At 35.3% G+C, this 27,348-nt stretch overlaps 1 protein-coding gene across 2 annotated transcripts; it reads right to left on the reverse strand.

Moving 5' to 3' along the window:
* Positions 1–2,355: 2,355 nt before the first annotated feature.
* Positions 2,356–26,740, reverse strand: LOC110106177 (PH, RCC1 and FYVE domains-containing protein 1-like). Of its 2 annotated transcripts, none has more exons than XM_020835953.2 (9): positions 26,209–26,740; positions 17,483–17,569; positions 16,254–16,343; positions 16,038–16,124; positions 15,834–15,953; positions 8,268–10,538; positions 8,039–8,185; positions 3,025–3,476; positions 2,356–2,920 (listed from the first exon to the last, which is right to left on the reverse strand). In XM_020835953.2, exons 1-9 carry the CDS (start codon positions 26,254–26,256, stop codon positions 2,791–2,793), a joined length of 3,432 nt encoding a protein of 1,143 aa, XP_020691612.1. In that variant the 5' UTR covers positions 26,257–26,740; the 3' UTR covers positions 2,356–2,790. The 2 variants fall into 2 exon arrangements, with proteins under 2 accessions (XP_020691612.1, XP_028554192.1); XM_028698359.1 differs by lacking the exon at positions 26,209–26,740 and adding an exon at positions 22,829–23,458.
* Positions 26,741–27,348: the final 608 nt, after the last annotated feature.

Genomic DNA, 27,348 nt, shown 5'->3' on the forward strand with positions numbered 1-27,348 from the left:
AAGCGCGAAAAACTCGGTACAGACACTTTTTTGCCTAAAACCGAACCTTCCTCTGCGTACGTTCACTGGATAAAATAAAAATTCTGCGATCGGACGGCGAACGGGTGGATGACGGAGTGGTGGACGGCAACTGTAGCATATTTCTCGTGGACGAGGACGATCACCAGTCCGTCACCGAGGGGAAATAATGTTGGTTTACCAGAGTAAAGCAAATGTTTTGCAGCATTTTTCTACAACGGGATAGAATCCACCTGCTAATCTGTCTTTTCACTGTTAATTCTATTGGATGATTAATTTGCTGTCATTTTTTCTGACCAAAAATAATGTCCCTTTGCTTTATCCTAAACGGCCAAGCGCCTTGTGGTTTTAATAAAAATATGACTAAATTTTATTACCTCAGGTCTCACAATGGTGGAATATGTGAAACTATAAAGCTGTTTCTAATTAGGCCATTAGGGCTGCGAGCGAACCAAACGTTCGACGAGCTACTCGTTGTTCGGTTCGATTAAAGCTCGTTTGCGATCGTTTAATTAACTAAACAAACAAACTTGAACAATATTTTAAATACTCGATTCTTAAATAAACAAACTTGAACACTAATGCGTTCAGCTCATTTATGTTCACGAACAACATCATTTGAAGTTCGTGAACAAGCTCGACATTAAGCTCGATAAAAGCTTGATTCATGTCGATTTTGAACTCGTGAATAAGCTAGATAAAAATAATTAATATTTGACTATATAATTAATAAATATAAATAATCATTACCTTTGTTACATAGACAATTGCTTTTATTATAAATGTGTTTGTTCATAGATATGTTCATGAATGTGTTTGTTTGATAGTTAGAAACATTTCGTTAAATATGTTCGCGAACAAGCTTAATAAGCACTAAACGAACGAACATTAACACAAACAATAAAGCTCGAATAAACATGAACCAAACTTGAACAAGTTGATATTAAATGAACACAAACATGAACACTCACATACTCGACTCAGCTCGGTTCGTTTGTAGCCCTAATTGAAGCTAAAAAACTAGATGTGTTATTGGAAAGCTATATTGTCTCTGTGTATTCTTAAAAACATGAATGAAAAATAGTAGAGGTTCTAAAGAAGACCTCAAAAAATTTCTAATCACCTTTTATTTATAGGATTAAGCTGGCTACATGAAATACTAAACCGTATATGTGTGTGTATGTGTGTGATTGGTACAAGCATACTGTTTGGATGATGTATGCGTGGATTCCTGCCTCCACCATAGCCCCTCATCTAAGGTCGGTGCCAATGGAGAATCTTTAATGGTGAGTAACTTGAATAAGTATTCAAAATATAGGTTTCCAAGCAAGTCTGTGTTGGCAAGTTCTTAGGAATGAACATCAAGTCACTTGTATATTACAATATGACATGTGCACAAGTGTGTTTTCTACGTTCTGGCGCTGGCCACCCAAACCGGGTCGTGTCAACCCGGCAACCCGCCGGGTCGGGTCCGGGTTCGGTTTTCCGACCCGTTTGTCTACCCGGGTCAGGTTAGGGTTGACCCGTTTGAACCCGGGTCAATTCCGAGTTCGACCCGAACCCGATCCGTGACCCGAAATTGACACCCCTATCCGCCCCTACACATAATGACCTTCTTATCCCAATTAAAAAAAAAATTGTGAAATAAAAAATCCTCATTACTAATGGTAATAGTTTACTTTAATATCAAAGAGATATTTCGATCCAAAAAATTTTGATGATACAATAAATAGGATATTTAACTAATTATAATTATTATGAACCATATAAAATTAAAATTCCATAATGATTAATATTTAACTACATATATACATGCATACATATACCAGACTTAGAATTGAATATGAATGAATTTCATAGTTAAAATATAATGGATGAAAACTAACAAGTGAGATACAGTTGAACTCGACAACAATTCAAATTGTTTTGAGCATCTTAGATCATCTCCAACCGAACACTAAACAAGCATTTGCCGTCCGCGAGTTGCTCCGCCTAAGCGTAAAAATCTACGCTATTCTCGCACTGTTTACAAATGCTTTTTTTTAGATTGGAAAAGGAATATATCAAGAATATTCTTAATATTTTCTTTTTCAATGTTATGAAATGAAATTTGATTGGATATGAGTTATTTTATTTTAGAGTATTATTATATTTTGAAGTGGAAAATGAATTTTTTGGTTGGAGATGTCCTTACAGACCTTATAGTTATACACAGGACAGATGTATGTTTCAAAGGTTCTCTTAAGGTGATACAAAGGCAGTCACAACAATATCTGTAATGTCTATGAAAGATACATTTTTTGAGCCTACGCCTTAGTACTGTTCAAACAAAACGAATAAAGTTAGAAAATGAAAGAATCATATTAAACAATTAAGCAGCCAAAAGACCAGTTCTACACAACTGAAATTGTACTAGGGTTTATACTTTCCCAGAAGGCCTATTTGACGATTTTATCTACATATTTTGATACAATTAGCATAAATAAAGGCCAGATATAATGTTAAAGGATGAACAACAAACATGGCTACACTGTAGTAATATCTCTCACTAACCTTCCAGATAGTCAATTCCAGACCCCTCGAAGAAAAAGGCAAATGCTGAAACTAAACTGTTGATGATAGCCTTTTATGATACACTGAGGTTTTGTTTGGGACGACTTTTTTATTACTTCTTAAAACAGCTTTTTAGTTTAAAAATTAAGAATTTTATAGTAAAAAGCTGTGTTAAGAAGCAGTAAGAAAGCCGTCACAAACAACGAAGCCTAAAACTTTCTATGATTGTGCCGAAAGCGAGAGAACTGAGGATCTGTTAGAAGAGCCCCGAACATTGAATTTCTCATACACCTTCAATCGGTTTTCCGACCACCATGATTCAGCTTGCTTCTCCCCAAATCTTCTCCGACTGCAAAAACCATTTTATTGTTAGAAAGTAAAAAAAAAAAAAATTTGAATAAGAGATTTGTCTACTGCCAAAATGTTGATTATTGATTTGTTCTTATTGATTACCTGAATCGCACTCGTTTCAGATCTCGAGAACCATCCCTGAGGCCTATGAGAGTTATATATACACCTGGTTCGTATTGTTCTATCCATTCTGCCTCAACTTGGTTATTTTCTGAAGTTGGGCTAGGCTTTGAACTATTTTCCATGAAAGACCTGGAATCATTTCTATACAAGTAACCGGATACAGGTGCTTCTCCATTACTAGGAACCTGTTCAGTATTCACATTTAGGATCAAGCCATTCAGTCCTGAAATTCCATCTGTAGGAGCAGGCTGAGATGTTAAGGAATGAAGTTGCTTTGAAACATTGTTTGAACCATTCATCAAATCTTGACTTGCAATTGAATCGTCATGATGAAGGGCGTCGAAGCCATCGCCATTGGAAAGAAGGTAGCTCCAACTCGTAGCATCAGCGTCATTGAGGACCGCCGGAAATCTCTTCGCCAAATCCTTGAGCTATAAAATTATTTTATCAGAATAAAGGAAACTATTCAGTGTACGAAGTTAAATAATATAGATAGATTTAACTAGAAATGACAGCTATGGCAGTCAACTGCAACAACAAGAATATGAGAATGATAAGCTATATTAAGCAAGCAGCGGGCACTACAACTGCCAATAAAAGTTTACACGTCTCTGTGAAAAGCAGAAAATTACCTGTTGCAGTTCATTCTTGCTATCCGCTCTTAACTGCCTGGATCATCTTCACCACTAATACAACAAACTATCCGTATTACAATCTCTATATAATCAGCCACTGTATTCTTACATTTTACATGAGAGATCAATACATGTAAAACACAATTTCATAGCTTACTGTTCTACGTTTGGTATTTTCCATTCTCTTCATACTCTGTTCTGCTATACCTAAACCGAGCCAGCCCAATTTAGGGCGACCGAGCGTGATGGGGACATCAGCAGCGATTTCGACACATGTACCTTCAGGAGATACTGGAGATCGACGGAGATCGACGGCCACCATCATGATCTGTATTTTCATCATTTTATGTAGTAGTTTATTTTTATTTTATGTTTTTCCGTTTTTGCCCTCATGGGTATTTGGTAGCTATTGTAGCCCAAGGGGCATTTTAGTCTTTTGCTTTCTTTGTCATTTTGAGGCCTATTTATATGGCCCACTTAGAACATCATTTTTACTCCTCTTTTCTCCCTCGCAGTAGCAGCAAGTATCAAAGTCACCTCTCCCCTCTTTTCTCTTTTCCTCGGGGTGTTTTCCCTTAATCAACATAGTTGTTAGGGAAGGATTTCCTTCTAATTTTCCTTTTTCTCTTGGATCAATTTTGAATCTTTCTCCCCAATCCTTCCCCATCAATTAAAGTTGAGTAAGTGATTTTCTTTTATTTTTTTTATTATTATTGTTATTGTTTGGATGTTTAGTTGGAATAGTGGTTAAGGTTGATTAGGATATTCCTCTTTATGCCTCGATGAACATGCTTGATATTATTTTATTTTTCGCTACTTGTAGGATCATCACTTGGCGGAGTCAAGCGAGCTGCTATTGAGGTTGGAGTCCGTGGCAACCATGATAAATAACAACTATTTATTATTGAATAAATGTAACTTTCTTTGTTATGGGCAAAATCCTTGTTATTTATATTAGGATGTTTGGAAATTAGACCGTCAATCCTATCATTATTGTAAAGCTTATTGATTATTTGCCAGCACTCGTAAATATCTTTTCATACTCATAATAAACTAGAAATTTTCATAAGTAGATTATTCTTGTTTTATTGTTGCATAAACTCATGTATATTATTTTCATGCACGTATTTTTATTTGAATGCAATGAATGTTATAATTGCAAAGCACATCTATTTATGAAATAATTTTTTGGATATTGAAACTATAAAACCTATTGAAAAGTATTTATGAAAATTTTGGGAAAACAATATGCTTGGTGTATGTCAGTAAAACCCTACTAGTTATTGACTAATCGGGGTCGACGGGCCCCAAGAGTGACGACTCTATAGAAAATCACTGAATTTTTTTGGGTTTGTGTTTTTACCTTCTCGGTGATGGATATTTGATAGGCCGACTATAGTTATTTACATTTGAATGTTTGAATATTCAATTGGATTTGAATTAAAACGAATATATAGCTTACAAGTCATTTTGTGGCATAATGATTCCTATTTTGGTGTAGATATAAACTTGAAATGATTTGGCATCAATAGCTAATGGTCATATATTCATGCATATTAGAATATGTTGTAGAAAACCTAGCAAATCTCATGCGGTTTTTGATATAATGACTATAAATTACTACTCTCTTTTGATTGCTTATACTGCATGCCCCACTCCTTTATCGTTTATGCTTGGATATATTAGAGTTACTTGCTGAGTTTGATTTATCAAACTCACTCGTTGTCTTTTTCAGTAGGTCTTGCAGGCGTTTTTGATGGATCTCCACCTCTGGAGCAGGGCTATCAGCAGTAGATTATTTTTAGTATTTATTATAGTACAGTAGTTTATTTTTGCTTTTGTTTCTAAGGGTTGGATAGTTTCTTTCCTGCTTTTCATACTAATTATATTTCTATTGGCTTGCATTAGATTTTTTTTTATTTGGATGTATTAGTTCTTTGAACTTATATTAATGAATTGACTCTTCACTTCGTCTATTTATTATGATATATATTGTGAAAACCCTTACATTATTTGTACGGAGTCAGATGCAAGATCTTTACTGACCATCAGAGTCTGAAATACATATTTACTCAGAAGAATCTAAACCTGAGGCAAAAGAGATAGCTTGAGTTGATTAAAAACTATGATCTAACTATTCAGTATCAGCCTGGTAAGGCTAAAGTGGTGGGAGACTCTCTAAATAAGAAGTCTTTTGGACTATCATGCATACAACTTCATGAAATCTGGATCACTTGAAAAACGTCTTCAACCAACCTATCGTTCTCGAATAATCCAACCCAGAATTAAATTATATAATATCTTCATGAAATACTTTTCTTTGAACCAATACCTATCTCTAATAAAATCTTTTGTGGACAACATCACTATGGCAGACTCCCCATTACAGCAGGATGTCATTTTATACAATGGCCTTCCCTCCGCATATCAATCCTTTAAAACCACTATACAAACCAAGCTTACCTCCATCAGCTTGGATGACCTCTACTCTCTTTTATGCAGTGAGGAAATCAACATCACCACCAAAAATCTCAAACTCTCCCAACTGACACACCCCCTTGTTGCATTCACATTCACAAGGGGCCAAAAAATCGATACAATCGTGGTCGCTCCAACACAAACTTCACACAATCCAGCCGAGCAGGTGAGGTAAGGGATTTGATTTTTTTTTTTTTTCTATTTTTACTGGTCAACAACAAGGCTCTCGCACTGCCTCCCTAACTCCATGGATCATCTGTCAAATCTGCAATAGGTAATCTTCTGCTCTTCATAGAGAAGTGGAAACATGGTAGGCAATTGTAGTGTTGGAGTGGAAACATGTCAGTTGTAGTGCCAGAGTGGAAACGTGATTGGCAGTTGTGATGTCAGCGGCTTGCTTATCAGCATATAACTTATCAGCAAAACCCAATGCCTAAATTGGATTGGAATCAATACATCCATTTTTGGTCATTACATAATCACTATAGAAACTGATTTCTTATATAGTTATATATATAGCACCAATATGAGAATATTCTTGGCATTATGACTAGGGCCTTATGGATCGCAACAAAAGCCATCTGCAATGCACGGTAAGTCGCAAGGAAATTGCTGCTCGCGGTGTATGAGGTAAAAGAAAAGAATACTATTTGCTGGAGAAGAATAATGTTTGTTGGAGCAAAAGAACGGCAGATGTACAATATCCCTATCCACCGACAACACTGTAGGAGACGACTCCAACAGAGACGCCAACCAAAGAAACAATTAATAACCAAAAAGTTCGGGAACTAAAGAACTAGGAAACAACGGAGAATCTACATTTTGTAGACTAAGAGGCTGTTTAGTTTGCTAAAACATAAATGCAACGTAAAAGTAAAAAAATCTAAAAGGACTATCGTGTATTTGAAATGTTTTAAATTGTTTGAATAAATGTAAAAGTCATACATGAGATTACCCTTTTTTTTTAGCTTGAAGTAAAATGAATGTATAGTAAAGTTCAAAATGATGGCCAGCGACATCGATGGTGAGGAGGGCGGGTGATGGCTGGAGGCAGGGTTAGTGGCTGGCAACGAGTTGCTGGTGGTAGCAGGTGGCTAAAGGTAGCGATACTGACCGTTAACTGTGGACAATGGTTGGCGATAGAGGTGGTGGCCGGGGGATGCCAGCGGCGGGCAAGCGATTGTCGGCAGGGGTGATTAGAAGGTAGCTTTGTTGTGGTGAAATGGTGAAAGCATTTTTCACTCAAAACTGGATGAGTTTATGTCACTTAAAAAATGAACTAGAATACTTTGCATTACATTTAGGATATTTTACATTGCATTTCTTTCTCATCCAACCAAGCACCAATATTTTCAAAACGTCAGCAAAAAAAAAATGTTTTACACCCACTTACTTCCAACCAATAGCCCCTAAATTAAATTAGAATAAACACAAACTAAAACTGAATCCTTACTAAATTAAGATTACTAGTAAAAGAAAATATTAAAACTACTAAAATAAAAGTTTTCTCAGACTGTTCACCTTAAAAACACACAACTTGTGCTTTTTAAGAATATGCATCAAAGAGCACCTTAGCTGATGGAAAGTGGAGAATTCAAACCAAGATAAAATGTTTGTAATATGTCCTGATCAGAAAATCTGAAACACTGAACAAGCATACATAGACATGCAGGATTCACAACATACAGAAACTATCAGAACATGCTGATGTCAAATAAAAGATAAATATAAGTTAAAGATCAATGTTCACGAAAAACAAAAAGTATCATCAAATTATACCGAAAAACCAGCTATAATTAGGCCATCAGATTTTATATGCATGGAAAGATAGTCAAGGGTTGTGAGTGTGAAATGCAGAGGGGAAGAGATTAAAATCTTGCCTGCGCAGTAAGAGATTTTATGACTTCTTTTGCAGCTTTAGACTTTGCAGATTCCTCTGCAGCAATTGCCATAGCTTCTTGAATTTTCTTCGCAGACTTCTGCAACTCATATTCTTGAAATTCACTCTGCTGCATCAAGCTATCAACCTAATTCCCAGCACAGCATAAGATAATATCTTCCACGGGAATGGTGCATAAATTAATGAGGTCTAAATATTGGCTTTCTTACCTGGCCACGCAGCTTTTGAATTTCCTGGTTTAATAGCTCATTTGTTTTCTGAAGACTATCCGCTATACTTTTGGAGAATGAAAGGCCTGACATGGTAGGAATGGGTGTAGCAGAACGTGGAGGGCTAGACCTTCTTATAAATGGAGAAATGGCTCTGGAATGATTTGTGGATTGAACAACTGGAAAGTAAGTTAACCTGGGATTTGCTTCTTGCACGTCAAGCACAACGGAAAAGGCAACATCTCTACGCTGTAACAGTGAAGAAATTTGAGGGCGAGGAATTTGAGGGCGAACCAATGGTATCGAATCAGATTTCTTCCCTTGTTTAGTTACCTTCGAATCCAGACTTTTAACTGAATCCAAACTGATAGGTGAGGGAATTTGAGGGCGAACAAATGGTATTGAATCAGATTTCTTCCATTGTTTAGTTACCTTCGAATCCAGACTTTTAACTGAATGCAAACTGATAGGTGAGGGAATTTGAGGGCGAACAAATGGTAATGAATCAGATTTCTTCCATTGTTTAATTACCTTCGAATCCAGACTTTTAACTGAATCCAAACTGATAGGTGAAGCAGCCTTGGGCATTTTGAAATCAGCTTTGTCATCACCTGACAAGCGAGCTAAAGGGCTTTTCTTTTCATACGTTCCGCCATAATTAATGGATTTACTCAATTTCGCATAACAAGAATCACAAACACGGTATGGTTTCTTTGGATTAGGAGCCAATGCAGCTCTCAACGCTTTCTTTGAGCTGCAAGAATGGCAATGTATGAGACCGCAATTGTAGCAATTATGCCTCTTGCGAGTGAATCCAAATGGTTGTCTACAGGCTGTGCATAGAGATTTCTCAGCAGAACTAACCCATTTATGATAGCATATGGCAGCCGTGAAATTCCCCCCACAAGCTATGTTTTTCACAGGTCTGTCCTTTAAAGCTTCAACAAGCATAGGTGTCTTTCGATCTTCAAGGTCTCCATGGCCTAATCGTCCATTGGCACCCTTTCCCCATGTATAAACTTCATTCCTCGATGTCAAAACAGCGACATGATAAGAACCACAAGCAACCTCTTTGACAAACTCATTCGCAAGCTTATCCTCGACTAAGCATGGAAGCTTTCCATCAGAATGAGGATTACCAAGCTGACCGTAAACAGTGCTTCCGATTGTAAAAACATTGCCTGAAGTTGTCAAGCCAATTGTAACACTATGACCACATACTACCTTGTGAAAATTGTAATCAATCAATGATGGCACGCAAGTGGGCTTAAGGCGAGGTTCCTTGTCACCATGCCCAAGGCGGAACTTGTCCCCATCACCCCACGTAAACAATTTCCCAGATGATGAACTAGATTGTGTTACAATAACCTCTACAACCGCAGCTGTATGCCAGACCCCACATGAAACAGCAATGGTCTTCAATCCATTCAAAGAATCTAATTCTCTTGGATATAATGCACTCTCTCTGTTTCCATGGCCCAAAGCACCAAAAGTACCGTCACCAAATGTGAACAGCTGCCCTGCTGTAGTTAACAATGCTGTGTGCCAAGTTCCACATGAAACAAATGCAACTTGAAGTCCTTCCAGGGATCCAGAAATTCTTTTAGGAATCCAGTGACTAATATCTGTACCATGACCAAGTAAACCTGCCTTATGAGCACCATCTCCCCATGTATAAAGTTCACCACTTGTTGAAACAGCACAAGTATGAAATTCCCCGCAAGCGACAAAATCAATTTTAGAAGCTGATAAAGATTCGACCAGACGGGGGTGAACTGCATCTAACCCTATTCCATGACCAAGTCGACCACCAGATTCTTCACCCCATGTAAATACTTCTCTGTGCCTTGTAACAAAAGCAGCATGCTTGACCCCGCATGCAACATGTTGAATATCCAAAATGACATTGGAGTCCAGCGGCTTAGGCAGCAGAATATCATTTTTTGCACTGAAATGACAAATAGCACTATCAGTGGAAGTTCTGGAAGAATTACATAATACTTCACCCCACACATACACATCCCCATAAGCCTCAGAATCGTCCACAGCTGAGCCATGACTGGATGAACTGGGAACACTCGAAACACTGAATCTGAAAGCATCTGATGGGGATCCTTTTACATGCATACTTCTCACATCTGATCCTTCAAAACATGCCAAATTCTGAGAACCTTCACGTGCTATGGAAATGCTAAGCTTTTTGTCAGGAAAATCCAATAAGTTAGAAAGAGAGCTATAACTTGGACTGCTGGGTATGGAGTTCTTGTCGCTCTGGAACAATTTTTCACATAACATATTTAAAAACGTTTCAATAAAAATAATTTCAAAATATAGTGACTGCTGGATGTCAATAACACATGCCAAAAAAATTTTCACAAATCATATTAAAACAACAACAATAACAATAAGCCTTTATCCCACTATGTGGGGCCGGCTAGATGAATCTTTGTTTTTCAATATGTTATGTTAACAGTCAAATTCTCATCTAAATCTAATAAATAAAGATCATATTAAAAAAAAACATTGCAATAAAATTAATTTCAAAATGGCATCAATTAAAACCCCTAACCCACCCACCCAGAAATCATCAGAGAGAGCTTTTTTAGCTAGCGTTATACCTTCAAGCCAATATCATCTTTTTTCACCATTTGTCATTTGAAACTATTGGATAACCTTACCGCTCAAAAATTGTAGGCCCCAAGAATCTTCACATTTAAATCTTTAACCAAAATCATAGCAGCTTAATCTGATAAACTAATTGAAAACTTTGATCTAAAAATTATCTAAGAATAATATTGTATACCTTCCTTATATGATCCATTGAAATCTAAAACCTTCTATTCCCATCTACACGTTATCATTACAAGTATGTAGAAGGAATTCGATGTTCAATTTGGAATTTAAACATGCCCTAAAGTACATTGTAAAACCTTTTATAAATACTGAAACTGTGATGATAAAGATATTTGTTTTTTTTTTGTGTTTTTTTTTGTGCGCATTCATCTAATAATGTATTAGGCGTATATGCACTTAAATTCATTCAAGGAAATGGATTCAAACCATGTGCCACATTAAGATAAAATTGGGTTAGAACTGAAATAGTGTACTTAGAAGGAAATAGATTCAAACCATGTGAACTTGTTTCTACAACTGTCTCCAACCGTGTGCATCGACCTCCCAACAAGTATGCACAAGGCAGATTATTGTCACAGACAGAAAAGGGATGGCAGGACCTCTACGTCACCAATCATTTTTTTACACGTGGAAAGTGAATACACTCCAGAACTAAATGCTACCACCATCACAACCCTAGCTATAATGGTCCCTCACGACAACCTCAAGTGCTCTTTACAAGCACAACCACTCTTTCCATCAACTAGCATATCAATTCTGGACCCACCTACAACCTCATTTCAATCCCAATTAACTTCAAAACCCTAAGGAGTATCATGATACATAACATGACACTTTCGGCAATGTCAAATCCCCATCCATATCTCATATTAATCATGACATTCTCCCCACACAAAACGGTACGGTCGCCCTCACCATCTTCTCCAAATTCCAAACCTCTCCTATAATATCATCTTCATTCATCATCTTATCTCTCACAATTCAAGTTCTAGATTCTTCGATGTTGTTGGCTACTAAATAAAGGACACTAAGCTCAATTAAATGCTCCCATCAAAAGCATGTCATAATGATATGTACTCTATTAGCTCTACTCAATCATCTCAATGGTTGTCTTGTTATTATGCACTATCTCAGTGCAAAATAATTCTTGCGCTTTGGCACGATAGACTAGGACACCCAAGCTCCTTCATTTTATCAATACTGAAAAAAACTAATCAAAAACTATATATTACCTCCAATCCATTATCATGCTCATCAAGTCACCTTGCAAAGAGCCTTATATCACCCTTTACTTCCTCCACTTGTCATAGCTAGGATCTCCCTAACCTCATTCACTTTGATGTATGGATCCCTTCCCCACCATATCTATATTTTTTATTGATGATTTTCTTAAATTTTGCTGATGTATCTTATGAATCTCAAATAAAAATTAAACATCAAATTCTTCCAATTCAAAAACATGCTAGGATGACCATTTAACTCTAAAATCCAAAACATTTCACACTAATGGAAGAAAATATCTCAAACCTAATTTTCAAACTCTTCTCTCAAGTTGGCATTATTAACCAAATTAAAATAAAAAAATAAAAAAAAATTTGGGATTATTAACCAAAAATTTTGTTCATGCACACTTGAGTAAAATAAAATAGCTGAACAAAAGAACCATCATTTCATCAAAATGATGCACAAATTACTGCTCAAAACCATTCTAACACCTATGGGCCAACACTCTCTTGACCACAACCTAACTCATGAGTAGGTTGCCCTCCACCCCCCAACAAATATGCTCTCTCCGTATCAACTATTGCACAATGTTATAAGTGCCTCAAAATATTTCGTTATCAATGTTTTCCCAAGCTCTATTCATATTCGATCAAGAAACTAACATCTATGTTTACTAGATATTCTTTCACATATATGATTCTCTCCAAAAAGGTTACAAGTGCCATGATCTCATCTTAGGCGAAACATTCAAATCACGCCATCTTCTTTAAAATGAAGATCTCTTTCTCTATCACAACTCATCTCACTCACCTCAGAAGACCTCACTCTCTCCACCACAGCCTCCCTTAACACTAGTTCCAATCCTTAGCATTCACACCTCTCAGTCAAGGCAACTGATGCCTGCTTCTCTACAATCTTCAACTATCATAGCCAAGACAAACAACTTCCTCATAGCTCTTCCCCCCTATGTCCCCCACCACTCACTCCTCCCCAATCTCTGCTCTAACTTTTCCTCCGCCATCTACAAGCCATACTCAATATGAACTTATAGCAGTTGATGATCCGTCTCAATTTTGGCAACCTCAAACCCAAACAATTTTTTAATTTTCTCCATACTGCCACTCTTTGCAACCCACCCTACTACTCGGCTATTAAAGATGAAAATGGCATCTAACCATGTCTCGAGAATTCCAAACTTGATAGCCCCATGGAACCCACATACTTATCCCAATGTCACCTACACAAAACATTTTGGGCAGCAAATAGTCTTACAACATGAAATACAACTCAGCTAGCTCAAAGTTCATCATAAGGCTTGCCTCATAGCTCAATGCTTCAAACAAAAAACAGGACATTGATCACACTGTAACATCCAGCCCCATCACCAAAATGCTCATCATTCATGTCCTTCTCGCATTAGATATCTCCAGCACCTTTCTTCATGACAACCTCATTGAAACCATACACATGACTAAACGTTAGGGATTCATGGATCAGCAATATACAAATCATGTTTATCTTCTCACGAAGCCATCTATGGACCCCGACAAGCTCCCCAACAGGCTCCTGCTTGTGATTTTCCACTCTCCAATCACCTACAACATCTAGGCTCACCTTTAATACCATTAATCACACATTGTTACTCTACAAGCAAAAAAACAACTAAACGTATATTCTAATATATGTTGATGATATCATTCTAATTAACAACAATCTCACTACCATCTTTGATCTTCCACAAAACTTCCAAGGTACCTTCCATATAAAAAACTTAGGCTCTATATCTCACTTTTCTTGTCTTGAACCACAATCAATCTCTTATAGTAATCACCTAAATCAATGAAAATACATGCTATACATTCTTCAACATTCGGGGTATGAGTGACTATAAGATAGTACAAAATCTCACAACTTCTAAAGAGCCTCACACAGTGAACCCCACAAAAATTTTCCTAACCCATCTCTATCATCATCCTGGCAGTTACCTTCAATGCCATCACCAAACCCGAACTCTCTTATGTCTTGAACTAGATGTCAACATATGCACAACCTCTTAATCAACACTTCCAACTTATCAAACGTTTATTGCATTACATCAAAAGCATGGTTCACTATGGGCTGCCAATATATGGCAACAAGCTCCTCCTCTAGGCATAATCAAATTCAAATTGGCCAAGAAAGCCAGCTGTGAATCGACCATTGGCTATTATGCTTTCTTGGAAAAACCTTAATCTTTTAGTGCGCCAAGAAAAAGTCTACCACCACAAGCTCTTCTATTAAGGTAGAATATCATGCACTTGCCACTATAGCCATCGATATCATTTGGATCTGACATCTACAAGAGTATAATACCAACTCCACCTCATCCACACCCCACTATTGCAACAATACATCTACTCACACCCTTGCCAACAACTTGGAATTTTATGCTCACACTAAACCCATCGGAAAAGATCACCATTTCATCCAAGATTGCCTAAAATCACAAGTAGTCACCCTTCACTAAATACCTTCCCACGACAAACATGTGGATATTTTCATTACACTCTATTCACTACATGATTTCTTCACCTAAGGGGCAAATTGACAATCCAAGAAGGACCCTCAACTTCCTGGAAAAGTGATAAAACCATAAAGCCACTCACAAAGTACATTATGTCATCATCACTGTACAATTAAAACTAACCAAATGAAAACCCTTCATAGAAAATAAACTCTGCCACAATAACTGCAGATAATCTTTCTACTTATAGAAATATAATTGTTTTAGATTCTATATGAGATGAATAAAATAATTCTCACATTACTTCATGTCTCATCTTCTTTCCTATATCATATTACCTCAAAATAAGTCAACTGCAACATAGATAACATTGGCTAGGTGTCTATATTGATTTTAAACGAGGTGATTGAAACATAGTTAACTATGGAGCTGCTGGCTATATAGACTTTAAAGGAGGTGATTAAATATTGGATGCTTGACAAGAATGGAGTTATCATTGAGGGGGAGAACATCAATGCATAAGGTGGCTCAAGAGTTCTATGGGAGATCAAAGAAAGATGCTTTACTCTGCTATGGATGAAGACTTCACTTTTTTGATCCACTTCAAGCAAGTGCTCTTCACAACATACCAAAGGAAAGTAACAAGCCTGCCAACTTTTGTGCTTTTTTTGTTATTACTAGCAATTTTTTTGGGGAATGATGTGCATGATAGCAAACTTCCCTCCTCTTTTTTTACTTGGTTGAGAGAAGATAGTGATAGATGTCAAATCACATAGTTGTACTTCATTTTATATATATATATATATATATATCGATATGCCTGAAAACTGGCCTTTTACATTAGGAAAAAGTGTTGGTGAATTTCAAATCCACCACTTTCTGCTAAAAACAGATTTAACTTAAATCACTAAAGAGATTAACAACAATGCGGGATTTACAGATCTAGTCTTTAAATTTTAGAATTACTGATTTTTATTCACAAAACATTTCCAAAAACTGTTGTGTTCTTGTTGAGTATGACATAACATAGATGCTTTCTATTCTCCTGCCATTAGTGTTTAATGAAAATAAATTTGACAAAAGGTGAAAATCCTCATCATGAATCAGACATTTGCCATAATTTAACAAATATAACAATAAACCGTCATGTTAGCAGCATATAATTGATGTAAAAGAGAACGGAATATGGAATATCAAACATTTACATCTAGGGAATTCCTTTCATCCGTCCAACCATCAATTTTTGAACGTCCATATTGACCAGATGTGATAAGTGCCCTCAGACCAGTAAACCACACTTCAGCTTCAACTTTATCTTTGCATATCTGATAGTTGTTGATGAAAATCACATTGTCAGAAGAATAATAAGGCATTCTAAAAGGCAAAACGAAAAATTTATGAGAACTGACCAGATCAAGAGACCGTCTTCCATTGTTATATAAGAGTGAAAATGACAAATAACAATTCTCAGGACGCTGATATCTTTGGAAAACAGACTGAAATCAAATTAAAAAAAAATATGAAGCAAATAAGTACTCTGCAATGTTTGATCTCCACCACAATATATAAGAGCATAAACATGGTTAGTACGAAATGAATAGTAAGTTTCATAGATATGTTCTCACTGTTCTTTGGCCAGAGAAAATTCTTGAAACAGAAGACAACCTCAAACTTCTCTCCCCTCTGTTTGAGAACCAAATTAGTGATGATTCGTCCTGTTCAAATGAAAATTATCATTAAGTTCGGGCCCTACCACATGTAAGAACAAATGAGCAACATCATCATCTAGTACCAATAATATGTGGATATTGAACACGATGCTCTAAAAAGTAAGATCCAAAAAATATAAATCCACCGATTTACATCAAATATTGTGATATAAACACGGGGCTCAAAAACAAAAGATGAAATAAAAATAAATAAATAAATAACTGCTGAAACCAATTCTTTTTAAAATTGCTACGGTAGGTGACTCCATTATAAGGAGTAAATCATTCTACAAAAGTCATTGAAAAAGAACCTTTAAGTCCCTTGATATTCACATAGACTTCCACAGTTGTTAGTTTAGTTTTCTCACGAGTATATATTTATTTTCAAAAATTTATGTCTTTATGATTAAGTTAAAGCACAAGCAGCAACACATTGCTTGATGTGCCTAAAGCGTATGAGGCATATAAACAAATATTTAATAACATCTCATATTTCAGACAGGCTGCTTCACACACTGCATAGAACATCTGCAAAATAAACCAAAGGTCTCATTTGCATTTTATAATTTACATCATAGAAGTCAAAGAATCAGTTCATCGTCTTCCAAATGAGTTTTAGTCTATATGGCTGAAGATATATATCAGCTAATATGTTTTAGGGGTGGAGTCGGCAACATGAAGAACTCTAAAGTGAGGGAGATATTAGTAAGGAAGAGTATTGAGTTTCCTCCAACATCGAAAAAGTAGATATACCAAGTTGCAAGCATTTGAAGTCTAATTATTATGAAAAAAAAAATCCTACTTGATAAGTGAAACTTCAGTCAGGAAAAAAAAACCAAGCTTGAAAATTTGGGATGGTTTCATTTATCAGCTAACAAAAAAGAAGCAAACCAAATTATCATAAGATCACTCTTGCCAGACAGAATTATTCCCTCTCCAATACCAAAACAAAAGAAAAAGACAACCTAACGAGAAAAAGTGGGGGCCGCTCCTGTTGCATGGAATCTCTATATAATTTACAGTATAAAAATAATTAAGAGAAACTGAGCAGAAGCATGATATTGCACCAACTTAGTAAAATAGAAAAGACAACTCAATATCATTTTTCAGATAGAATTTAATAAAAATAAATTCTTTAAGCTCACATTTGACAATCTAAATGGGTAAAACTTTGGTCTCCCTTTGCGACCATATTTGAGCAATTGACTGCCTTTCTTCAAAGCAACCAGTGCCTGCACAATTAGAATTCAAATGAGACCTTAAATAAAATTAGCAAATTTAACAGGGTGAGCGCAGTAAATAAATCAACATGCCAAAGCCAGAGGAATTATTCCAGATAAACTAAAAAACAAGTTCTTCATTGAATTGAATGCTAAATAAATAAAAAAAAAAGAATTATCTAACAGTTGATGTAATAATTTCAGATATCCTCCTTCATAATTTTTAAGAAGTCCTGATTTCCCAAACACAATTTGGTCTCATTTTATACAATTAGACATATTCGTAGAGAAAATCATCTGGAAAAAGAAAATTATATGATGATTAACATCAACATCATTAGCCATATCCCACCCCTCTAGAGGTTGGCTTTATGAATTCTTATTTTTCATTTATTCCTATGAGCGTTACATGATGAGTTAAATCTATTATATACAAATCTTTTTAAACCACTGTCAATTTTACTTATATCCACTCATTTTCTTCCTAATTCTTTAACTTTAATTTTATCGACCTGTCCAATGAGTTTCTACCCCTTGCCATATTTATAAAATTAATTAAGCCTATATTCCCCTATCTTAACTTCAAAGATATTCCTCCCACCATCCCTCAAATATAATCATTACTCAATTTATTTTTTTCTTTTTTTCTTTTTTTGTCATACATTCATCTAAACATTATCATTTTCACTATACTCAACTATAATCCACTTTTTACCTAGTTAGCCTAATTGCAATTTTATAAAATTTTCTTAAGTCTCCATGATATTCTCTTCATTGGGAAAGTAAAACCATGCAACAAAACAAACAAGAAATAGAAAGTTGTATTGGAAACAAAGAATACCAGGATTTAATGCGGAAAATCCTGAAACCAGGAAAAATCATGGAGCCACACCAAACCAAAACATTCAATATGAAAATTGGGAGAAATTTGTACAAATCGCTTTCTATCTCACTCTCTCCTCGTCTCTCTTTACTCTTATATTGTTTTCTGCACATAATGGACAAAGAGAAACATAAAATCATCCAAGGCACACAATATTTCTAAGTTAAACATGAAAAAAGAGTTAGAAATGTGCCCAATCCAACTCACAACACCGTGGCGCCTAGTTTAGAGCACCGCAGCGCCAAGTTTGGAGAGTCGTGGTACTCCACTCTCTGTCTCCAATCTAACTGACAGTACCGCAGTGTTGGGGTTTGAAATGTCATGGTGCACTGCTCTTTGTCTGCCTCCAACCAGATTATACAACATCATAATGCTAGGGGAGGACTCCTAACAATGTTGTATGGTTGTACACAACGTTGTATGATTGTACGGAAAAAAAAAATTGTCTGCAATGCACCTGAACCCAAGCTAGAGGAGGACTCCTAACAAACTCGACCAACATAATTGACGTTCGAGACAACCTATTGATCAACACAATCAAATTCCACACATAACTAACACTCTTATGTATCGCTAGATAAACTTCTCATTTTTTTAGCACTCAACCTTCACTCCAGTAGTCACATCCTCATTTATATCACATACTCAATAAAATAGATTCAATATATCTAAAATTATTGCATCATGTGCCACTTTATTTTAATAATGTGGACTAAATATTGTTAAAATCACCCACTCTAATTTGCATATCATATGCTAAGTTACCATCCTACTAATCATCAAGACTTTAACTTCTAAATACTTTCTTTGTTGATATAACTTTTCACTTATTCAAAAGAAAAATTCTAAATGATTAGAAATATGTTATTTTTCAAAAAATTATGCATTAAAGCATAAAGCGTCACGTTGAATATCAGCTAAAAATATCTTCATAATCAATACAATATGTATATATATATACAATATGTATATATATATATATATATATCTTAGTCACTTATACAACTATTTCTAATACCAATCAATATCATATCTTGAATACTTATGACAGTTTTTTCATTAATGCATAGCAAATCAATTTTCATAGTGCACAATGACATGCTATTTAAAAATCAATAAGAAAACGCATAAATCCTTTCTCTGATCTTTATACTTATTAATTTAATTTTTGCATAAAACGTCAATCTTATGATGACCCAGTTAGGTGAGTGGATGTATTAGTTTTGCCTATGTTATGAAAGCTAGAGATAAACCCAAAAAAGACTAGGTTAGAAAGTATTATACATGATTTTTTTAATTAAATGTAAGGGGGATTTACATATATACCACTTTATAATTGTTATATTACTTATCTACTAAACTTAAATATTTCATCTCTACCACCCAAACCTCAATTTAACAATAAAATACCACTCCGTCTCTTCCAAGCATATGGTGTTATTATCTTCTACTGAAATCCCTAATCCTGCAAACTGCTTTCCACGAACTACTGACCTAGCGTGCTTTTCCTTCCCGGCAATTTTCAAAGAACGATCAGGTACATTTCCTTTACTTCTTGTCGATCTTCTCTCTGTAAATGTTGTAGTTTATGTTGTATCCTTTGGGTAATGAAACTGCTGCTTGATTTATTAATTCACTCTGCCATCCCTAGTTTTAGAGTGTCCAATTTCAAAAATAACTTGATTTAGTATATTGTGTACTACGTTGACAGATCTGCTTTTTGAAATGAGTTCAACAAATTCATCTGTCACGAAACCTAGACGCTAATATTCTCAAGTTTACTGCCATACTCATCTGAACTTTGTGGTGTACACATGCTATCGTGGGCATAATAGTGGAAAACAGTTTTATAGGTGCATTCATAATAGAATGGAAATCTACTGCAGTTAATTTAAATGGGTAGACAAACTAGAAGTGGCCCCGTATGCCACACATGATGAATTAAAAGGCTTGGATGCAAGGATTTCTAAGAAGCTTGCATGATCCTCGTCCTAATGAAAGTCATTATTGTGGTTGTTTTTGTCGATGCAATCATCCAAACTTGATTTAGCATGTAATGTGTTGTGTCGAAATAGTTTGAAAGTTTATGTAGTGTTGTACTGATTAACACGTGTTGTGTTTGTAAATTGTTTGCTTATTGTTAAAGGTTAAGTTTGTAGAAATGTCTTTTCTTGCTGGCATATCTTGTTCTAATATGTTGTTCAAGGGAATAAAAAAAAAATCGAGAATGTGTTGTTTGAAGCTAATTTTCTGAGTTTGTTTTCTGCTCTGAATTCGTAAGCTGATAGTTTGATTAGATGGTTGATAACACAAATGGAGCTAATACACCTATCAACAGTCAGATTTTAGTGGGTACATAAATATTAAGAATCAAGTCACAGTAAATGTTTAAAGGAACAAAAATCCACTTTCATTACAAGAGCAACATAAGTTAAAAGAATATCAAGGTTTACATCGTCTAGATTATAAGTAATTTAGTCAACAACTTCATGATACCAAAACCAAACATGTTATCAATACAATTCTTAAAATGCTATGATAGTTAAGGGTCCATAATCAGGAAAGACTTGTTTACAACAAGCAACCCACCTAAAGCCTGGACCTGATATTACATTTATCAGTATAAATGTACTCTGCATATTGTCAATCAACATAACCTAATAATTTTTTCAAATGAAACTAATACTACTCGCCATTGCTTCTTCCCAGGTAATGGCGCAATTGCTCCATCATATGTAAGTATATACCTAAAGCACTTGTAATCAAGAAGTCAGTATTTGTAATATGTAAAAAATGGATTATAAGCAAGAAGGTTAACATTACCTAGATACATAATAGTAATCATCAACGTACATATGCCATAAGGGGTACTCCTTCATACCAATGAAAGCCACAGCATTAATGCAAGGTAGACCAGTTAACTGCCACACCCACCAAGTCACCTTTAATTCAATTTCCACAACAGCGTAAGCTAATGTGAGTAATCCATTATTACCATCAACATAACAAACATCTAAGTACTTCAATTTAAGATGGCATGCATCCACACTAACAAGTGGTCTACAACCACTATGTAATCCATCAGCACGGACCTCAAAACTCGCATAAAACATCTGAAAAGAATTAGCAATGCTATTCAGTGTATATGTGATATGTGAGCAAAAATTTCTATCAAGCAATTTTGCCCTCAATGTTGGAACCCATTTGTAGTTGTGATCAATCGATCAAAAAATAGTATCACGGGCATATTCTCTCGCCCTACAGAGCTTCGTATAAGGCAATGATAGGCCCTACTCTTTCTCTATACCATTATTTATTTCTTTTGGTGGAATGTTTGGGTACCTCTTGAACATCTCTTGAATCTCATTGGCAACCCATGCAGATGTGGCGAGTCTATTTCCAGCATGATTGACACTTGGACATGTATGCACTCCATCCACTCTCCTAACTTGAAAAGATTGAGTGTCTTCACATAGGGAAGCCCAAATTCACCATTGACAACCTAGATATGAGCATGTCGCAATATTATGTTTCTTATCACTGGCTTTTATCCTAACCCCAAAATTCTTCTTAATGGCAACTGATCGGATAGCATTCTTGAAACTCATTGCACTATTAAAAAATGTGCCAAGGATGATATCTATAACAATTCCAATATGAACACCTAAAATATCATCATCAAGCGCAACAGAATATTCTACCATCTGTTAAGCACTCACAACCCCCAGAAGGTTTGAGTTTCCCGACTCTCCATCTACTTCTTCTAGTGAGATAACTATCTCGACAGGTAAATTTTCATTCAACAATTTCACCATCTCACTCGCATCAACATCACAATTGATACTTTTGTATTCCTTGGGTAATGTTCTTTGTATATGATAATGTATATTATATTGATGCCCTTTCAGCCATGGATGTATTCTAGCAATCTATGTTCTAAGCATGTAAGTATTTATATATCCTTTCTTAAATTTGAAAGTCTTTGATTTGTCGCCATTATATCCCTTTCTAAATGGGTCATTCATATCAACTCAAAATCCTTCAAATTTAAATACAATGAAAATAATCTCTTTTTTATCTCTGTATAAATCATTTCCTACTTCATCATCATAATCATGCATTGACGAAGCATATTATGATGACGAAGTATGCCACCCACTTGCCATTTTTCCATCAACTACAAACTGAAATAAGATGACAGATCCAACACAAAATCTTTAGAAAAAAGCAGAAATATTCTTTGGAAGTGTAGGCAAAACAATTAGTATTGACAGTTAATGGCCCAACACAATAACGTATAGCATACACATAGAAATATATATTACAAGACACATAGAAATACATCTAACAGAAATGTTCTCTACAAGTGTAGGCAAAAGAAACCTTACGTGCGAAGAAGTTGCTCGTTGGAATCGCTGAAGCTTGAGGGAAGTCGGATGCAATAGAGAATGTACGCAACAACTCTCTAGAAGTGAGACGCAAGAGAAAAAGCATAGTAGGGCCGAGAGAAGCATGTTGAAAGAGAGAATTTCAGTGGAAAGGGAATAACGTCGTGACTCTATAATACACGAAGTGGTATTTTTGGTGTTTATTTTGTGTTTAGGTGATAGGTATGAAATATTTAAGTTTTAGGTGTTAAATATGTAATATGACAGATTTATAGTGGTATGCATGTAAATCCCCCTAAAATTATAAATAAGAATTTGACTCTTAACAGGATAGTGGAGAAAAAGGATTGATGTAGCTGACCACACATAGTGGGATAAAAGCTTGATGTTGTTGTATTTAATTTCTATACATATGATTAAAACCAAAAAAAAAGTACAAACTATTTATATATGGACAACCTTATCCTGGAGTATTACATTTGTCCAATTTAATCTCTTGACTATTCAAAATTAATCCAAAATAATATCTCAGAGACTAACTTGGGATCAATTTTGCATAGTTGATGGATAAATTTGAGATCAATTTTGTATCACAATTTCTCTAGGAATGCTCATTATGGGTCATTTTTGTTTAGACAAGATATTGAATTGGATAAATGTTACACTCTAGAACAAAATTGGGAACAGGCAAATAGTTAGGGGACTAGTTTGATTTTAATTTTATATATAACATGCATACAATATTCATTTAATTAATTAAATTCAAACAACACCAAATATTAGTTTGCAACAAATATAATGATAGATTCAATAATAATGATTTTCAAGTATCTTAAAGCCAAAAAAGAATCAGATATATAAAAATTTAATAATAAAGAATGCATAAGAATTAAGAATAATGGTGAGACTAAGAGAAAAGCTAGAAATGTAGAGCTTGAAAACGAGTGAATTAAGAGAGTTTCAAGATAAAGAATTAAGAAATGTGTAAAGGATGCATGATGCAGTCAAGATATCCTAGTTTATATTTTTCTTGCGTGACTTCTCATTTTGCTTATTGTTTGCTGAATATCCCTACTATTTGCTGAAAATTCCTGCCATTTTTTTGAAAATTTCTGCTGTCTTCGGAATATTGTTGTTTGGTCTTCCCAAAGTGACTATTTGATCTTCCCATGTTGGTTGTTGGTCTTCCCCATGCTGGACTTCCATTTTCCCTCCTGGCTCTTCATTTTCCCCTTCGGTTTACTTGTCGTCTTTTCAGATGGCTGCTCGTTTTCCCTCCTGCGGCTTTTAGATTTTCCTATTTGTTGAAACCTATGTTGGATGCTTTATTTCCTAATTAATTGGACTGGTTTGGAAGAGTTTTGTGGCAGATTTGGAAGACTTCTATTGGATATTTGGGTGAAAATTTTAAGTAAGCATTTAATATCATTTCCCCTTCTTTTTCTCTATAAGGTGGCTAATTTTTTTATGAGTTGATAAAGAGAGATTTATAATTAATTGTTGGAATGTGAAACCTACGGGTTTTTAGCTTGCGATCTATCCTCTCTACCTTACTTCTATTTCGTCTCGGTCTTCTATCTACTTCTTCTCTTCACGGTTTCCATTCCACCTGTATCTTTCTTCTCAAAATTTTTATAAGTTGTAAGGTGTCGTTGCGCCGTATTTTATTTAAATTGTTTGTTGTTGTTGTCCCTTTTATTTGAAGTTGTAAGGTGTGTCTTTATTTATAATAGTATTGTTATGTTTATGGTAAGGAAGGCTTGAGTTTCTATTATTTGTATTTTTTTATTGCATCAATAAATCAAGGAGTATTCTCAAGAAGATGATTACAAGAAAAAAAACTATTAGCATCAGTAGGAAGAACCACCAAGAAATAAATAAGAAAACTAATGAACAAGAGAATGTGAATAGGAGAACAACCAAATAGCAATTACATCTAGCTTGGGAATGGAGAGAAAATGAGAAATGACTCAACAACTACGAGACAAATGAGGATAAGAGAACATTCATGCCCAATGTATTGCGGCAAATGCATAATCAAACCATAAAATTTGAACAAGGATTATATTTTGAAACAAAATAAAGTGTACAATTCTATGACTCGACAAGACAAAGCAGTGATGCATTTGTGTTTTGCTAAGATCTTGCGGATGACAAGGAAGCAAAGCACAAAGCCAACAAATTACTTTGTTTCACTCCAAAAGCCCATTTTTAATAATATTGCTTATAAGATATATCCATAAGTATTAGCATATGTTGTGTGCTCAAACTTTCTTCTGAAATCACCTTGCAGTCTTTAGAAGAAAAATTTTCTTTCCTTTCAAATAAGAAAGAAATATTTTATAATTTGGTGACTCAGCTTTTATAACCAAGAAGAGTTATTCTTATTTCTTAAAGTACATGGTTGATAATGAAAAATTTTGGACTATTGTAGACTCAAGCATAGCTTTTAATAGTACATATATAAATCGCCTATTCCATAACTACCATACTCTTAGAACCCATCCTATTAGAACCTATATGCTCATTTAAATTACATCCAATAACTATCATTTCTTCAACAAGTATATGTCGTAGCAATTATCAACCTCTTCCTAAAATTAATCTTTTTAAACTATCTTCCAATTTAACTTAAGGGGCAAAATGATTGATATCATCAATAATTGTCTTCACTGGCGGAAGCACGTATTGTTCAGGGGGGCAATTGCCCCCCCTTAAAAAAAAAAATTAATTACATGCATGGGCATTTTAGTAATTTGCCCCCCCCCTGAAAAAATAGTTTTGCCCCTTTTTTGCCCTAACATCCCGCAGCCTCTTATTCTCTTCGTCACTTCGTGAATCGCGAGCAGGCGACACTCGGCAGGCCAAATAAATAGTAATTTATAAAATTCCACAATATCCTCGGAATTTTTTCTTTACATTTAGCATGCGAAAATAGCATGTCTTGGTTCAGTCATGCATCTCCCTAATTTAGACCCTCCACTAACCACCCGTTCCCTGCCACCAAACTCAATCACTAAAAAGGCGGAAGGTTCCATTACTTCTACAGCATGCCAAATCGTCATATACTGAGAGCTCTCCATCACTGTCGCTAAAATAACAAGATGAACAGGGAAGACTAACTAAAACATCATTGAGCACAGCTAGAGACGACTTCCCACCTCAAAATGCATAGAACTAATCCATAACCATCAAAAACATACCCCTTCGACCCCCTCCATTCATTAACATTCATTGCCATCAAACCAAGGATGCACAAGCGAGTCTATCAAAGCGGACCGAAAACATTCGAGATCATCATTCACAGAAAATTGTCCAAACGAAATCCCACGTGACCAAGAAGAAAACAGAGGTGTGATCCTAGTTAGCAATCCACTGACCTTCTCGATGTCGAGATCCGCGCTCCCCTGACGAAGAAGATCTGCCATTCAATGTGTGAGCTACTCCGGAGCACCACCCGCATCGATCGCCTCGAGCTCCCAGTCGTCATAGATGACAGATCTTCCCTCCGACTCTCATCAATCTCAGAGCAGCAGAAGACCCAAACCGCAACCTATAGATCCGAAGAAAAAAGAAGAAGAAGAAGAATATGATAATGATTGCTAGAGAACGTAGCAGTAGTCCTCAAACGAGGAAGTGCTTCACAAGCCGAGACTATATTCAATGCAGAGAGTGTGGGCGAGCGCCGCCTCGGCTTCTCCAACAGTGAAGTGCGACTTCCGACCAAGAAACGGTATAGTCAGGCAGCGCCGGAGCCGGCGAGAAAGCGAAGAAATCTGCTGCCACAGTAAAATGAAGAATCGGAAGCGCTGGTGAACTACTTCTTGAAGAGGCGTAGCTTTCAGCAGGTCTAGTAAAGGTCGGTCCAAAAAGCGGAAAACTACTGTGAAAGCGTAAGTGGAGCCAAGCGCAAGACGCAGGAATGGGAATATATATATAAAGAGAGAGAAAGAGAGAAAGAGAGAGAGAGAGAGAGAGAGAGAGACTGTTCTTTTAAAATAATTATGGATAAAGAGTTATCGCTCTAAATGGTTTACCGAACATATGTTTGCCTATTAAAGCTTACGCTTTTACTTTGGCTTTTTTTTTTAAATTTGTGTTAGAACGGCTTTCAACAAAATTAAAATAATTTTAAAAGTATTAAATTTATTTATGTTAATTTTACTATCTAATATTCATAAGAAAATAAATATTTAATTTTCTAAAGAAAGTGTTCTAAGTAGCTCTAACTTTTTGTAATTATAATTATAAAATTGTTCGGGGAAATTTTTTTTAAAGTTATTATCCGTATTATAAATATGTTATTTTAAAATGTATAGAAATAAATTTTATACAGCATTTATATATTAGTAGTTGGTTGTTGAAAAGAACTTTAAGTCATACTTGAAAAATATTAAAATAACTAATAATAATAATTAAAAAATAGCCAAATAAAAATGTATTTATCATCTTAAAAATTAGGTAGTAATAAAAACAACGCAATTAGAATGCGTTGTATATTTTTGTTTACCTTAGGGTCT

Source organism: Dendrobium catenatum, unplaced genomic scaffold (genome assembly GCF_001605985.2).
Source record: "Dendrobium catenatum unplaced genomic scaffold, ASM160598v2 fragScaff_scaffold_1074, whole genome shotgun sequence".
Taxonomy (NCBI): domain Eukaryota; kingdom Viridiplantae; phylum Streptophyta; class Magnoliopsida; order Asparagales; family Orchidaceae; genus Dendrobium; species Dendrobium catenatum.